Source organism: Botryllus schlosseri, chromosome 10 (genome assembly GCF_051294905.1).
Source record: "Botryllus schlosseri isolate E-star chromosome 10, Bs_hap1, whole genome shotgun sequence".
Lineage (NCBI taxonomy): Eukaryota > Metazoa > Chordata > Ascidiacea > Stolidobranchia > Styelidae > Botryllus > Botryllus schlosseri.
In genome coordinates, this window is record NC_137245.1 from 6,989,295 (window position 1) to 7,007,441 (window position 18,147).

At 39.8% G+C, this 18,147-nt stretch overlaps 1 protein-coding gene across 2 annotated transcripts in view; it reads left to right on the forward strand.

Moving 5' to 3' along the window:
* The window catches only part of LOC145449011 (uncharacterized), a 42,862-nt gene that overhangs the window by 13,820 nt on the left and 10,895 nt on the right, over positions 1–18,147 (forward strand). The window contains exons 3-8 of one of the 2 annotated variants that reach the window (XM_080327472.1): positions 6,189–6,265; positions 6,337–6,467; positions 8,758–8,826; positions 10,783–10,912; positions 14,052–14,200; positions 16,682–16,778. In XM_080327472.1, the coding sequence (XP_080183598.1) occupies positions 6,189–6,265; positions 6,337–6,467; positions 8,758–8,826; positions 10,783–10,912; positions 14,052–14,200; positions 16,682–16,778 (653 nt within the window). The remainder of the gene's footprint in view (positions 1–6,188; positions 6,266–6,336; positions 6,468–8,757; positions 8,827–10,782; positions 10,913–14,051; positions 14,201–16,681; positions 16,779–18,147) is intronic. The other variant, XM_080327473.1, reaches the window with a different exon arrangement.

An 18,147-nucleotide genomic window follows, 5' to 3' on the forward strand; every position in this document is an offset into this window, starting at 1 on the left:
ATCATTCCATACACAGACAACCGATGTTTACACCACTATCTCTTCAAATCTCCTGAAATTTGGTACACGCACGGATGAGCTAATTCCAAAACAGGATAAACTTTATTTTGAGAAAATTAGACTTTGGGGTCAAAAGGTATGTCACTTTGAAAATTGACAATTTTTTGGTCATTTCGGGTCTGCACATTTAAGGTTTATCAATGAAATATTCAAGAAGCCGTAGCTAGATGTTCGACGCAGTAGAGATACGGCACTTGCAGTTATCTGAAGCTTGTATGATTGTCTATATTTACGAACGAAATTTAATGCCCAGTAAGTTAGTGTCAAAGGTTAAATTTAGGGGAAATTTGGTCAATGGTCTAAAATCAGTCAGACGTTGCACGACGTAGACGGCGGATTGCTCAAAAACATATCAAAATATTTAGGCACATAAATAAATGTTTGCTTCAAGGACAATTCGTTTATAGCTGACTGATGTTAGTTTTGAGACTGTAAAGTGATTAAATTGCAGTTTCAAGAACACACTGGCCTTGTTTAAAACATGTTTGCTTTAAATTGATTTTTGTTTTAAATGCAACCCTAGCCATAGTGCCAACATAGTGACATTGGATATACCATAACTATCCACAGTGTATTTTTTGCACGGAATTCAACAAATATTACATACACATTAACAGATCGCTCTGGTGCCGTGGCGACACAAAATTTTTCCCTTTGCGACCCACACTTTAATAACCCTTGAAGAGCTAAAAAAATTGCGTCACGTTGACTTGTAACTGTGAGTCAGTACTCTTTAATGATGGTATATACCAAGGACGGGCAACAAACGATCCGCGGCCCGGATCCGGCCCGCGGACAGTTTCTCGTCTTACATGATAATGTGGCGCGCGACCCCAGTCTGTCAATATTCTCCACTGCTTGCTTACTACGTCAAATATTAGTGACTGTATGTTATTATACACGTGTATGCGCAGCGTGCGAGAGTGGAGCTTACGCGTAAATGCATTATTGGCATTTACGATGCACTCAGCCCTATGAATTGATATAGTGGTAAAATTGGGGTACCGGGCTTACCGAATCGAATGCTTTGAAACGTTAATCAAGGATTGCATCGTGCGTTGATTGATCACAGAGAAACAAACATGGTGGCACCTGTATGACAATGCTGTTCTCAAATCCACATTGTATTCGTCATTATCGGCGAGAAATGGTTTGAAGTGATATGCTGTCGGTAAAATACGTTCAATAAATACGATTCATTCCTTGTATATGCGGATAAATGGGGGAACAATGTATCGATTCAGCAATCCGGCCCGCCAAGTACTTAATTTTTCTATATCAAGCCTGTGGACCAAAAATATGGAATGACATTCCTTTAGCCATGAGGGAAATGTCTTTTTCAGCCTTTTGTCGCGAATTTAAATCTCATTTACTCTTGTCATATTGAAGTTAGTTAGATTTGCATTGTAATTGCCGTATATTGGATTTGATAATCTTACGTTGCCAAATTGTTTCTTTTTTAGAATTTGAACTGACAACTCTGTACATTTATCCATCTTTTATTCATTTTTTGTTTTCATTGCATTTCATTCTTTAGTTTACTTCTTTATTATTGTTGCCTGTTACTCTGTTGTTGTTCCAACTTACCCCTGTTCTACCTGTTTTTAATTTATTCTTGAGGCGAGACTCTATTAAAAGACGATTTTTGTACTCCATCGCTGCAGCTGACTAGATGGTCACTAAGGAACCGTATCGCTGCAACATGTATTTTGTTTTTGAATGTAATTTTTTTGCTCAATAAAAACTGTCTCTCTCTGACTGGAGAAGTTGTCCGCCCATCATGGTATAGAGCAGTGCTTTTCAACCTTTTTGAGCTCCGTTTGCACTTTTTTTGTAAAATAAATTTCATTCGCACAAACTAATCGTTGTTATACAAAAAGAAGATGAAGATAGGCCTACTTAACAACATTTTGTTCAGATTTGCAACAAATTGGCTAGTATGTAGCTTAAGCTAACAAGTGTCTTAATAAAAAGGCAACTTTTTTCGCTCGCTTTGCTTTCAATTATTTCACTAAAACCCTTCTCGGCCGAACAATGTTGTTGGGAATTTGTACGAAAATGTCTACTTAGGGCTTGGATGGCCAGGTCTTAAAATCTGTTCTGCACCCCTATCCAAAATGAAGCGTATTTTCTGCGAGTGAAAAATGCTTGCTGGCAGAAATCGTATTTAAGAGCTGGACACAAAGGTCCCGCGAGGCTCCAGTTTGTCGAAAGGATGAAAAACCCACATGTTTGTGTCGAAGCTTTCGCTTTATTTCTTTGGAACATAAGGTGCAAAACGATCAAGAAGAGTAGGCATATTAGAGCTCGCTACCTGGCTCCAACTTCTGTGTCGCAAGTTTATGAGAAGAACAAATAACTCGCGATACTGTGTGTTGTACTCTTTAGCTCAATCTAACTTGATAATTCACGACAGTTTAATAACGATAAAGCAGCTTTCAGACTACCACCAAAATCTGAGTTTTTGTGGCATCTCGCGACCCGAGCCTCACACATGAAAAGGAATTTATTTTTAATATTACAGTTGTGGGCTACGATTTTACGGGCATGTATGGCATACAGAACGCGCACACTACAATTCTACCCAACACAGCTCTACAAAACATGTCTTACAGACCCGATTTCGAACTAGGGCGAATTAAATTCCTCTACGCATCGCAGCTGTATTACTGTCTACTCATATTGCAAGAACGGGACTATTCCGTGCCAACAACGGAGCATATCCAATCCATCTCGAAAGGTTTGGCCATCCAGTATCGGTCATTTTTAGACCAAGGTTTTTTCGCCGCTTATGTTTTTGGCACCGCATTTTATCAGCGGTTTGTTCGTCAAAACTTTACGTCTTCATGTGCCCCGATGCAGAAGGGGTTGGCCTCGAAATGAATGAGTCTCATAGGCCTGAACTCGCTCGTTGCACACCCCTACAGCTACATTAGCTCATCCCAGCGGTCTTCAACCATGTTTTCCAGAAGAAAAAAACAGTCGAACAAATCTTATCATGAATTTTCATGATAAAGTCATATTTAATGCGTGACTCGCATATTGGCTACAGTACCCAGCACAGTGATCTTCGATATGTAAAAACTGTCGCAGGATTTTTTGCAATAAATTCAACTAATATGACATACATATTAAAAGATAGCTCTGGCACCGTGTCGACCCAAAATTATACCATTGAAGGGGTAAAAATTTGCGTTACAGTAACTTGCGAATGTGAGTCTGTAATGATGGTATTTACTACTATCCTCGTGCCCCGCGCAAATCGGACAGTTATTACGAAAATATGATGATTGTTTAGCAAAAGAGAGCAGAAAGTCACTTCGACGTCATTTTCCCAGCCTGTCGCAGGCTCAGACGGGCGGATATACTGTATGTCTGCCACTATAGAGATTGTACAGATCTCTATACTGTCACTACACCAGCTTTCAAACCAGGCTTTGGGTTACATAATAATTAGAGTGCGGTAATAATAATTAACTACGGCTTGTGAGAGCTACGATCAATGGTGCGTCGTTTTTACAATAGCGTCGCAACTACAAAATTTACACTGATCGTAAATTTCCTATTAGGTTTATTTGAATTATTCCACGTCAAAAAAAGGAATAATTAATCACGATATTCATTCGCACTTGATCCGGATTTTCATTCGCACCATTCGCACTACCTTCGTCATTCGCACTTGATCCGGGTTTTCATTCGCACAATACGCACCTCCTTCGTCATTCGCACTGCAATTTTCTTCATTCGCACAAGTGCGAACCGTCACGCAGGTTGAAAAGCACCGGTATAGAGTAGGCTATGTACTATATACTGTCCTCGTGCCTCGCGCTAATCGAATTGCTATTAGGGAATATGATGATTTTTCAGCGACAAAAGGCAGAAAGTCAATTTGACGTAATTTTTTAAGTTGTAGCATGCTCAGATGTGCTGATACATTATAGGCTAAGCCTGCAACTACACCCGCTTTCAAAATAATTACAGTGCGCAAATATTAATTCAGTACGGCTGGTGAGAGACAAAGTTATTGTAAAAGCTACGATTAGTGGTGTGTCATAAGCCAAACAAGTTTTCACAATTGCGTTACAACTACGATAGTTAGGGAGCCACTGCACTTGAATTTCTTATTAGGCCTATATTTGAATTATTTCTCGTCAGAAAATATAACAATTATTCACGATTTCCCTTCGCATTCATCCGGATTTTCTTCCGCACCAAACGCACCTTGTTCGTCATTCGCACTAGCGAGTAGGCTACCATCCTACATGTTGAACAGCACTGTTCTAGATCAGCGGTTCTCAACCGGGGGTCCGCGGACCCCTAGGGGTCCGCGAAGCAATTTCAGGGGGTCCGCGAGACCTCTAAATTTTTAAAATGGTTGATAACCTAATTTTTATTTTATTTTTTAATTTGAGAAAGCATGAGGCAGTTTCGCACCACAACTGCTAAAACCTCATGAGTCATGACTCATATCATCATAATAATCGTCTGACACGAGCTATCGTAGTGTGGAAATTCATTTTCATTGCCAATTTTCCAATAACCTGCTGATACAAACATATTGCTGTTTAGAGACGTTTTGTTGGGGTTTGTGGTAAAAATAAAAATATGGAGATAGTAACGTCAATCAGGGTGACTTCGTAATGTCTGCGAAACCTTCTCGATTTGAAGTTGTCAGTCTCATCAAATTAGTGAACAGTCGTTTGAAATAAAAATTTACGAAGTATTTCCTTAATTTTTCCCAATGCAGGGTTTGAAACCTCGCCACGAAATGCATTTGATCCTGTGATATACATAACCACTATTTGAAGAGCTTCTTGGAGGTACAGAAATTCAATATACAATTAAATAGTATATTCATATTGAAATGAACCCGAATATTTACGGCTGACACTCGTCATAAATCAGACAATGATATACCTACTCTTAAAGCTCGGTTATCAGATTTGGCGCATTCTTATTGCGGATGTCCTATCGACAAGGCTATTTTTTTTATGAACAAGGAGTGTTTCGTTGCTGTCCAACCCTGAAATTCATATCACCAGTTATATTGGTATGCAGCCTTGTCGTGTTAATGTTCAATAGTTCATGGTCGAAAATGTTTGCTCGAACAGAACAAGTCGTTTCATGACAGTCATTCTCAGGTTGGAAAACTTGGGTCCATTCTTTGGCGCATAAAATTTTTCTATATACTTTTAGATTAGTATTTCACTTTAACGGTAGAAACTATCTGCGGGCCGATCAAAATGCCGTCGCGGGCCCAATCCAGCCCGCGGTGCGTATGTTGCCGGTCCCTGCGTTAGATGCTGGGCGTGATATGTTCATAAAATATATGTTTCTTCATTTTGGTGCCATAAATGTTGCGATCACACCAAAAGTATAGTCGGAAACGTTATGCGTAAATATTGCATTAGCCTCCATCTATCTTTGCGGAAATGGTTTTCGGCACTCCTCGTTCATATCAAAACGAAGACGTGGATTTTCAAGACACGACCACTTACTTCAAAGAAATACAGCAGCAAAATGAGCTTTGAAATATTCAAAGTCTACCAATTGATACATAAATAGTATATGATGTTATTTTCAAGGAAAATCAATATTTTGCTGTTTATCACAAGCCTACAATTCATATTTGCACAAAACAGATGAAGGTTGCACCATAATAGAGCTAAAATTGAACTAAAACTTGAGGGGGTCCGCGAGGGTCCGTGACGGTCAAAAGGGGTCCGCGAAGCCAAAAAGGTTGAGAACCACTGTTCTAGATCATTCTGAGGCAAAGCTGATAGAGCAAGATGTTGCGCAGGTCTATCGTAGGAAGCCATGAATGTAGTCGATAGCTGTGACAATGCCAAGGGTCAAGTGGCGGTCACTTGTTGACTGAGTTCTGGAATCTGGATAAAAATGTGGAATTATTCTTCGAAAGCACATATTTTAGAACCTTCAAAGTATTTTTGTACTGAAATAAAACGTACGCCTTTGCTGACTAATTCGCCACGATAGGTGTTTATACTTAAATTCGGACATCTATATTGAATTACTCGCATTTCGTTCAGACGCAGACTTTAACAATCGATGGGTCTAACTACCCGGGTTGCATGCATGCGATAACGTTTATTAATCTTTTTTTTCAGGCGGACATCGCCGTCCTTCGGTATTCTGGCTCCGGTGAATTTGACCAACTGCTAGATAATCCAACAGCGATAGCGAGGTATGATTCCATAATGCCTACTATAAACATACGAGAACAAAAGTCAACACCATAATTACGTTCAATCACAGCTCAGAGCCTGGCAACCATAGTTTAATCATCCCATCCATCAACGAAACGGACGACGGCGCACATATAACAGTCATCAGTGGTGGTTGCACCGTTAACGATGTATCACCAAGGATCACACTGAGAGTAAAATGTGAGCCGATTAAAAGTTTTTATTGAATTTAATCAATCTGATTCGCGATTAATATATCATGATTATGTGACGGTCTTCGTGTTACCTCATGAGCGTTTGTCACCATAATTGATCCCTTCTGAGTTTTGAATCGGGAGATTAAGGTCCCATTCCGCCAAATATAGTCCAGTCAAGAGGCAGTCATAAACGAAGTACTGTACTTTTGCCGAGTTCTCAGGTAGGGTTTGCCTAATTGTACTACGTACTCAAATGGTTGTGTTTTAAACCAGTGGTTCTCAACCTTTTTCACCTCGCGAGCCGGTAAAATTTCAAAAAATGTCTGCCGGACCGGTGGACTTTCAAAAATTGAAATGAAGCCAAAATGCAAAGTATGCAACCGTTGTTTTGCAATTATATGGTGCTAGAGAGACATTTAGAGGGTTTTGATCGTAAATGTTATCTTCATGTTGGCATCCATGAGATTTTACGATTGTGAGTCTGCTGAGTTGAGGTAAAATTGCCTTGTCCAGATAAACGTGCTACCGCCGAGAGTCGTTTACAGTTTTAACCGATCACGTCAACTCGAATAATATTCTTCTCTTTGACAATATCGAGAGAAGAAGCATTTCGGAGTCGAGCCAAACACATTGTCGTGCTACCTTGCGCATTGCCCACTACCACCAGACGCAGGCTACTCTGGCAACTACGAATACAATGCGCCGCACGAAAATACCTTATGGCAGCTATACCAGCCATCCGCAGATTCGGGCCGAAAAATCACTTCGTCAGCCCATCCCCAAAAACGTTGGTCTTGGGCCCCCACAGGACGATAAGCCAAACTTCCGGAGCGTCGCCCCAGACTCCACAGTTAGGTGGATGTTTTCACCTGTACTTGTGAGCACATTCATTTTACTCAGTGTAAGCTGAGAGTTCAAGTTGCTTAATTGCGCCAATAGCGAACATTTTCGATCATTCATGACTGAATCGGGTTTCTCGCTGCCGAATTTTTGGCACATCTTTCTGACTCCCATGTTAGTCTAAACTTCATTATTTGTTGATACGTCGTGGTGCGGTAAGAGCCGACGCCGAAATGCCTATTTCTATAAATCATACGTATTTCTTGGAGAAGGGCGCCTAATAAGCAAGACATTTAGTGACACTAAATCGCTCAATGCGCGAAAAGAAATTGAAAATGTTGGGAAAAGTTTCAAAAAAATACGCTATGATTTGTGTTCATTTGCAAAATAATTTTGGGCCCCTTTCAAGCCCAGCACTTCTCCAATTGGGCGGTTTGGGGTGTCCCAGATACGGTCCTGCACAAAATGAATCAATCAAAAACGATCGATCGCGCAAACTACGCTGTTTAGCGATGAGTCAGCTCGTATCTGTTCTGTATAGTTGTCGTTCACGTGTCGTCAAATGACACGTCTTGAACTTCAAGTCAAATCGAACATGTTTCGACTCCTAATGTTACCTCACGAAGTTCTGAATCAGTTTGAAATTTGAAGATTTATTTATTTTATCGATGGACAAGCCTTCAACATTGCATCTTGAAATTAAGGTATATAATTGTAATATGCCTGGCGGACCGGTAGGAATGTCGTCACGGACCGGCACCGGTCCGCGGACCGGTAGTTGAGAACCACTGTTTTAAACTATACTTCGCCTTCCACTTGAACAGTTTTTCGGGCACAACTCACCCCCTTTTTATACTTTGGATTTAAAAAAATGAAAAGTAGTTTTGGGATAAGTTTGCATCACAGACATGATCGAAATTGTCACAAGAACAGCATGAAATAGCCTCTTTATCACGGTAAACTAATATATGTTCGGAGATTCTACCCCTTTGTGGCGGAGGTTCATGTCGCAATTTGGAAAGTATCCACCTTCGATTAACTGATTAATGTATGTTACGCCTTGGCCATTTCTTTAATTCAAGGTTTTTTAGAACTTGCATTCCATACTTGTACTTGAAGTGCTTTTGACAGGTCGTGCAAATTAGTGATTTTTCTTGTAAATGCATTAAAATTAATGGCTTTACTTTTAGTCCTACTCCTGGAGCTACTTTAACTTCTTCGACCACCTTGGAGTGGATCACCGATAAACAACGAACATTTTTACCAACTTGATTGCTCATCGGATTGGCAATCGTCATTGCCAGTGCTCACTCTGCAGATTGCTAATCAGATCCTATATTAATCCCTGGGGGAGTAGGCTACCTCTCATGACATTTACGATTCGGTTTATTGATGTCTTCTGGTTTTAGTTTGCTTAGCATGAACTTTCAAATGGGCTTGTTCATATTTTGCAGCCCCATTTGCAACCACCGCACCATCGACAGCTAGTAATGCGACAGCGACAGATACCACTGTAGTCACAGGTAACGGAAAATATTGCATCTACGAGTTCGGGGACTGGTAGGTCAATGACTAAACAATTTGAGGTTGTTGTTTATCACTGACTCGCCACTTCATGCGCGGAAGCGGTGTCTTTCAAAAAGCCTAGAGGTGAGCCGTGCTATAAGTCGGCAGTTACGGAAAATAATGAACAATATCGGCTCAGTGTAAATGACCATAGTCGTCGACGAACACCATGAATACCACAAACAAACAAACAAACAAACTAACTGGTTTTACTTATTGTTTCATATACCGATAAGAAATTTTGTAAATATTGGCAGACAGGAAATGGAAACCAATTACAATCCCTATCCATCGCGGAGAATGCATGTCACATAAGTTTATGACTCGATATTCTCTGTCTCAGCATCTATGTGAGTTTAACACTCTCCTGAATAGGTTGCTCACAGAAATATTTATTCGTAATCGGGAATGTTGATTCGAGATTTGAGATACTTGGGGATGCAGTAACACATCTCAACTGTTCTGTTCTCATGGTAACTATAGATGTGAGGGTTATTCGATCGCCGGCTTATGTAAATACGTAAGATAGTTGACAAATTTATTCAAATACTGCGACAAGCATCTTTTCATTCATTTCGGAGATTTGGGCACCTCTTTTTGCGGGAAAATGTGACATAATTGCGGTTAACATATGTTACCTTCTACAAGAGCTGACCGTGAGATAACCAAGTTCAGATCCATGTTTGCTAGCAATACCAAATACAATCGTAGATTCGAAAAACCACTGGATCGGATCCGTAATGGAAATCTAGGTGTCGATGAACATAAGAATTCTGTAAATGTGTTCGTGCCATGCTACCACATTGTCGTTTCAAGTAACAATCATCGCGCAAATCGGTAATGCCGTTTCTGATACATCATCGTACTGCATTTCGCCTACGGGCCTTATAATACGGTGGAGGGCTCAAGTACATGACATGATCTGAAATGGAGCAAAACCACCATCTGCATCCCACGATGCGGTTTAATTCTTATGTGTGGAAACTTTGTACTGAGCCGCAAGAACACAAATATTTGTACCGCCCGCCGGGCTCAGTTTCCGGCTTTTGACAGCGTAATTATGACTGATTCTCACGACTACTTACCTGCTTACTTGAGTAGATTTTAGCCTCGCTACTCATACTTCTATACTTGAAGTAGTTTTAGCATTTTTCTATAATGACTACTTCTATTCATACTTGAGTATATTTTAACTTCGCTAATTCTATTTTCACTTGAGTAGCTTTCTTGACTACTTTGATTACTTCTATTACTCTCTCAAATGTGCATACATAAACCAACGCTGATGCGCAAGAATACGAAATCATGATAAGTAGTCAGCACCGAAGTTAATATATTTTTCGGTTTCTCCTCCTCTACTAGTTACCCAACTGGTTTTGCGTGGGAAATATTTCCATTTGTCTCTTCAACTGATTTTCTTCTGACTTATTATGATCGTTTGAGATTTAGATATGAAGCTAGCGTAATTTTTGAATGAGATTGCAGACCCAATATGGCCGTGGCAAATTACAATTTCGAAAAGTGCAACTATTTTCATCGTCATCAGTCATTCAGCGCTAGAGGTGAAAATGCATTTTGCAATCTATTTGCACATTAAACGTCTTCGCTACTACAACTTATAATTACTACGAGATTTACAGCATTACTGCAAATCGAGCACCGTCGATGACAGTTTTGAGCACCGTCCTAGTTAAGGCATAACTTTGTGGTTGAATAGCTCGATACACAAATGCAATCGCCGAGCTCAACCGATCCAGCCATATCCTACCCAATGAGATTCCTACTCACGAATCTGTTCGCCTTACCTCTCGTATAGTGAGGATGTTTTCTATACCGTTTCTTCTTCCCGTCCACTTAAATCAATTACCGCCCAATCCTCTCGAAGCTAATTTAACAATCTTCTTGATATTCAGGGTGTGCCGCGCAGCCGACTACGGCTTCGTTGTACGATGATATTGGAGATGAAAAAAGAGCATGGATAAATGATATTCTTGAATGGCGCAAAAATATTGCGGAATGGAAACATCTAGTTGAGCGTGAATGGTATATATGATTGTATTCATAATTTCGTCCGGTTTCGACTTGAAGCGAAATTCGATTCTCACATTTATATGTTGAGCTATAGTCGGGGTTGCCACCGACAAGGACCCAAAAATAAGGACAGTGGAAAGATTAGATTAGCATTAGACAAGCAATTTGTACATGCTTTGTGCTTTGCGGTATTATACCTGAGGCTTCCAGGTTAATGTCACAATTGCAGATATTGCGATTTGCGAAACACTCGCCCTTCACTTTGTTTGATGCCTTTGAATCTCTCTCATAATCGTCACGATAATAACGCTTTTACGCTTGCTCATTATAACTAATCAAATTTAGCCTTATTAGCAGACATGGGGTAATCGCGATTAGTAATCGTAATCGATTACGACGATTACAGCATTTTCAAGTAATCGTAATCGCAATCGATTACATTCGAAAAAATTCCGAAGTAATCGTAATCGTAATCGACTACTTCCCATATCTAATCGATTTCTCTGTGAAAGAACGATTACTTTTTATTTGTACAAGGACTATGACATAAACTGAACATTCGTGAACAGGAAAGAGATATTATACCACGTTAGTGATAGCACAAACGTATGATTTCCAAACGCCACTGCTCATTATTACGTCAGAAGTATTAGCCTAGCTCGTCATTGCGTATAAGGTATCCACATGTAGTAAAAGATATTCAATGTACATTAGGGCTGTTCAAAAATAACCTTTTTTCCTGAATCTTGCTGGGTACGTGATTAAATCGTGAGGTTACCTTGAAAAACGACGCATGCCAAATTTCAATTCATTCCAACCAATATTCGCGGGTTTCGTACAGTTTGAAAATTTTGAATTTGGCCAAAAATGCAAAAATTTTCAAATTTTCCCTCCAACCCCATGAAATGTTGCGCTGTCTTTAAAAACCATGCAAAACAAATTTGACTTAATTCCAAGCCGTAGAAGTGGAGTTATTTCAGTTTTCTTTGTTAATTCTGGGATTATCCTTGATAATCCTTCCAGAATTATCATCGAAAAAGATTGGTCTTGGGCCCCATAGGGATGTCCTGGTCATTTTTCAAGTCGATGACTGTATTTCGTCAATAATATTGGTAATTGCTTATATTATTACTCTCACAGTCCCTGATGGTGAGATTTATCTGTAGAGCTAGGGGCACGTAATTGATATTTATATCTTGTTATAATTATACTATTGTATGTTGTTGATTCGTTACCCCCCGTCTGTTATATAATCAAAATACATTGTAGTCGCCCAAACGCAGCAGACTAAAAGAAAAATTTCGTGGGATGCACACACAAATTGCCATGTCTTCATTACTTTGTGGGTGCGCCGGGTGACATTCGATTTGTTGGGCTGAGATTGGAATGAAAGGACTATTCGTCACGCCCACTCAGCGCGACTATTTACATAGGATACATACCTAACGTTCGGGCCAAGGTGCATATGTCTGCATATGTCCTTAGGTGTGTTATGGCGCGGTAATGACCGGCACCGAAATGCCTATTCCTATAAATCATGCTTTTTTCTTGAGGAGGGAGGTTTGCATTTCAAAATCAAGCTATCTAGAGACATTAAAGCGCGATGCTCGAAGACAATTTCCAAGTTAATATAATCTCTTGAAAATACTCTATAATTCATGTTGACTTATGATATACTTTTGACTCTCCTTCGAGCTCGCTTCCCACCCTATTCGGGAGTTTGGGGTGCGACAGTTACGAACCAGGCAAGAATGCAAATCGTTGGGTGCGATAAATCGTCCCCTATAGAGTGAGGCAATGGGTACATTATGACGTAACAAGCAAATGACGTCTCATTGATAAAGAAAGTTGTTATCTCATTAGGCCTTTTCATCGCAATCCTTAATTCCTTATATTGTCTTCCAATATATCTTCTAATATTAGTTCTGAGAAGGAAAATTAATGTAATCGTGAGTAATCGTGATTACTTTTCCAATGTAATCGTAATCGTAATCGACTACTTCCTGATTTTGCTGTAATCGTAATCGTAATCGTAATCGCGTGATTCAGAAGTAATCGTAGTCGCAATCGACTACATTCATGAAGTAATCACCACATGTCTGCTTATTAGTAGCTAAAACTATATGTGCAATATAATTAAGATCAATTTTTATCAATGATTTATATCTTTACTACTTTTTACCCAAGTGTCGACTGCACTGCTCCCTTTTTCATACCGCGCAATTAATATTGCCTTCCCCACAACATATTCTGCTGTAGACTAAACATCAGAAACCTGGTACTGCTGTTTACTGCTAAAACGACGTCCTCTGCGATAGCTTGGTACAGCCGAGACTGCTATACAACTCACTGCCGCCCTAGCTGTCTCACTACTTAGAAGTCAAATCCTGTGGCGTGTACACCACGGGAGTTCCATTCATCTATGGTGTCATAAAATCACGATGCAAAAGCATAATTTTAGAAAATTATGCAACACGAATACCAGGCGAAAACGATCGAAGTTCTGTAGTTGTTGAAAATAAGACAAAATAAGGACGCGAGTCGAAAATAAGGACATTTCTTAAAAATAAGGACAGTTGAGTTTTCTAAGACCCGGCCTTTCAAAATAAGGACAAATCTTAGAAATAAGGACGGTATGGCAACTCTGGCTATAGTGGTCAATTCCATGCGCCACTGCATTGTCGAAATAACAATGCGACAGTCTCGTCACAGTGAAACGATTTGTTATCAGTAGGGCGAATATTTTCAACTTTTCAAAAAAGTCAATATTCTTCAAACTTGCAACGTTCGATAACAATGGTATCAAAATTGTTTACAAAGACAAAATGTTTTTGCAAGCCGAATTATATCCGTGACGTAGAGGTTGCACTGTCTGCAAGCTTCTCAGTTTACATCTTATACCTTTTAGCCTACTTTATGCTATTGTGTACCGTACATTTCGAACTCACTGTGAATCATAAACCAGGAGTGTACCCAAGTCACATGGTACCGAGTCACAATTTAATATCACTTTTATAGTTTTAACTCGAGTCAAGTGGAGTCATTTCAATTCTCCACCGAGTCACGTCGTTGAGTGGACCAGTGACTCCGAAACTGTCTATCATCCCTCGTCTAAAGGTTTTTACTCATTGATGTTATACTTGTGTTTCAGCTTTGTCAATGAGAGCGACTCGTATTGGACGTCGCTTTTTGAATGCCCAGACTTTCCTGAGGTTCAATGCGTCAATCAAATAGCCTGGACTTCGACGAAGGACCTTCTTAATTGCACGATCGCATTCTGCGAAGATGGCCGTTATACCAGTGAGAATTGCATGTTTCGTCATCAAATATCATTAAAATTTATGTTTTTGTTGTTCGTGTTATTCATGGTGCTTGGCGACTACAATGGTCATTCACACCAGACCGTAATTCGTTATTTTTGATTCCGTAACTGCCGACTTGTAGCACGATCAAAATATAATGTAATCCTTCCTAATTGATTCATACCCATGTTAAGTTTAGTCGTCGTTTTAAATATTGGATATCATGGTATTGACGTAAGGAAGAGACCGAGACACATCTATTCACCACAATCACGCGCAAAGGAAGGTGGCAAATATCACTAATGCAATTCCCGTCCGCGTTAGTAATGGATATGCCAAACTTGCTATTACGAAAGTAATAACTGGGGCGACTGTTTTGTGACCTAAAATATGAGAATTTTCACTGAATAATGAACATTTTGGCAGTTTTTTACATAAATAACTTAATTTTGACAAAATTCTGCACTCAAGTTTTTAAATTAGGCATTGCTGCACATAATGTTGGAATTGTATTACTTTCTACGTTTTTGGTTGAAACTGTCCGTCTTTACGAAGTAGTTTGGCAAGAATGAAAATAACATTCAACAGAAGCAGCTATTTTCAGCCAACATTGAAGTTGGTGTGCTAATAGCACGCCTGTATCTTTATACCAGGGGTGGCCAACCTTTTTGCCATTCACGGCCGCATTTTGACTACTCATGTAGCCTACGGCTGTATTCCAGGGCATATAGTCGTAATGTACGAGCTGGGCGCCAAATACCCACGTTAAAGTCTCTAAGTCCATTTCCAGTAAACTCTGGACTAATCTATTTATTGACACAGTCTTACTATACGCATAGAAATATCTAGTGGTCACTGGAAATGTTAAGGGACTGCTTAAAGTCCCGCAAAGCGCGAAAAATTACCAGATTCCATAATGAATTTTATCACTAATACTAGTAGTTTTACATATTACTATCAAACATTTACCTTTTCACAGCGATCAGATTCAGTTGATGCAGTGAGTGTTTTCGAAAATTTGGGGCAAGTTATAAATTATGATGCATCTTCGGGTGGGCCAATTGTTATTATATTAGTTACTTTGATACATGTTGTTATTTCTTGACCTCCAATGAGGATTGTCGGTCATAGTGAGGAGCACATGATTCCAAGTTGGTATTTCAATATGAGGCGCATCATTTTCCTCTGCTGTTCGCATCTGCATTGTGGGGCTCTGATTGCAACGGGAACTCCTATATTAAAGTCGAAAATTGAAGTCACTTTGTATCGCGCGCAGCGCGAAGAAAATATCAGGATTAGTTAAAATCTTTCGGGAAATCGGGAGTCAATTCGGTAAATTCAAATTGCATGTCAACGGCGGCCAACACATACTAATCGAATTACGTGTCCACGGCCGAACAAATTTCCCTGTGTGTACGGCCGCATGCGGCCGTAAGGCCGCCGGTTGGCTACTCCTGCTTTATACCGACTGTGATGTCAACATCGGAATTTTTAGACTGCAACCGAATTCTGAGTTTTATCAACAACTCGTGATCCACCCATACGCTGATAACCACTGTGATATGCAAACCTATGTCCATCATACGTAGTCAAGTTTCAGATTCAGATTTGAGATATCGGCGTGAGCTTGGAAATACGTCGGGCCTACTACCAATTCTACTCGTTTTAAGGTGTGTTGATAATCACGTCAATATCAACTTATTTGTTGCATTTGATGGTTCATAATTCAAAACAGGTAAGCCTGTAGAGTAGGCTTCAATGTGTAAAATGACAAGTTCACCGACAGTGCAACCTCTGCGACGCAAACGAAAAGGAAGTTGCAAAAACATTTGATCATTGCAAACAATTCTGACAATTCTTTGACCTAACTGAAGCAACGATTTTGACTATTTTGCAATGTAAAAAAATAATCACCCTAGTAATAACCTAATTGAAAACTGATGAAACCTCGCTGAAACGCTACCATTGTTTTATACCGACTACTTTGCCTTCTATTTCTGAATCACTTGCTGCAAGCTGATCGAAAACATAACACATTTGTTGACCTAGAAAAAACCATCTAAATGGGATTCATTAATCAGTTAAAAATACATTTTGTGTAGCGTATAAGGCACGGCTGCCCACACTTCTTGCTGGATGCAACGGCAATAGAACTAGTTGTGAGGCGTCAGAATCTGTATGATCAACTATGTGACAGCTGGTTGATGCACTCTGTTTATAGAAATGCCTGCCCCAGTCATTTGGAATCCCGACGCACTTCGCAACGTAGGCATAGCCAATTGTCCTGTCCTGCATTTAGAAATAGAGATGGGATGCAATGTCATCGTTTAAAAACATTAGACATGTAACGTCAAACGCTTACTTGTGACACCGTTTCATAGTTCGCGTCGGATGGAACATTTCATAAATATTCCCTGTCGCCACCAATCGCTATCACCTATCGTATATACTATTTAACACTAATGCATTCCTTCAACAGACAACAAAGTTCTCCGAATAATCTATCGTGACCAATCTCAATTGTACAAAAGCATCATGGCAATTTACAAAGAAGATTTGACTCAATGCAAGAAAAGGTAAATGTTAAAATTACTATGATGAAGCCAGTTTTACAAACAAAACGGGCTTCTATGTTGATCATGGTGTGGGGCGTGCTACCTACACCATCAGTATCTTCCAAGTCGGGTTATCATGAAAATATAATTATTTACCGACGCCACATTTTTTGGCTCAGAATAGAGAATACATTTCCGTTTTCTGTAAACATTATGATATTTTACAAATGCAGTTCACGGTTTGCAATTCAATTTCTTTCTGAGAAATACACCAACCTGGATTTTGGTGTCAACGGATTGAGGTCGTGGACATTCTGAAAATAGCACATTGAGCTTAATCGATCTCTGCGCCTCAATTATTCGACATTTCATCCTGGTGACGTCATATTTGGTGATACGCTCGTTGATATAAATTGTTCTTTACAATTCTCTCCTAGTTGCTGACGATTATCCCAGACGAGAGTCAGCCGAAAATATAAATTTTTTGGAAATGAATAAATTATTCATCGTATATTGAAGTTCTGTACTACCAATAAACTTTTCTGGAAGTTAACGATTTTGTGAGTAATTATCCAGACCAATGTGATGTGCATTGTTCATTACGGGCAGATGTATGATTTGATAAACGGGGCTTTGGAGCCGGAGCAGGAGCCAGGAGCCGGAGCCCCCGAGCCTGGATTTTCAGCGGAGTTGTAGTTGTAGCATGAGCTCTGCTTGAAATTTAAATGGGCCCGGAATCTGATCTGGAGCTAATTGCCTAAAAAGTAGCTCCTGCACAAAATCAGGAATTATTGCCACCTCTTCAAACTAACCGCGTTCATGGACATTCTACAGCAGAGCAGTCATATGTTCATACATAGGTGCCGATCCTGGTTATTTAAGATATGCCTTGCATACTCTTTAATTACAGTTGGTATTCGGCATCGGCCTATCGTGAGGTTTGAAAACTAATGATTACTACCGATATATATTTCGCAAAACGGGACTGATGTTTATGTTGGCCCCATAATGTTGGATAGGCCTATATGAGCCGAATTACGGATCGGATGCACACGCTACAGTTTGTATTCATCAGTTTCGTGTAATCATCATCGCCTGCCTGATACATTCGTTTACCGGAACTTTCGCTTGCAAGCGTGTAGTTTGATTTGTTCGGTGATAAGGTAATTAGGTGATAAGTTGATAAAGTGATAATCCGGTTATGCTTCTGTCAGTATTGTGCTTTCTGAAGCTGACCAAACGCAGAATCAACATATATCTATGAGCCAATCGCTGCTTCCATATTCAAATTTCCATCCTTTAGGCACAACCCACTTTCCTCCATATTTATGACAAATGGATTGAGGATGGCCACGGCCAGCTCATGAAATCTCATTAATGTTTCTGATGC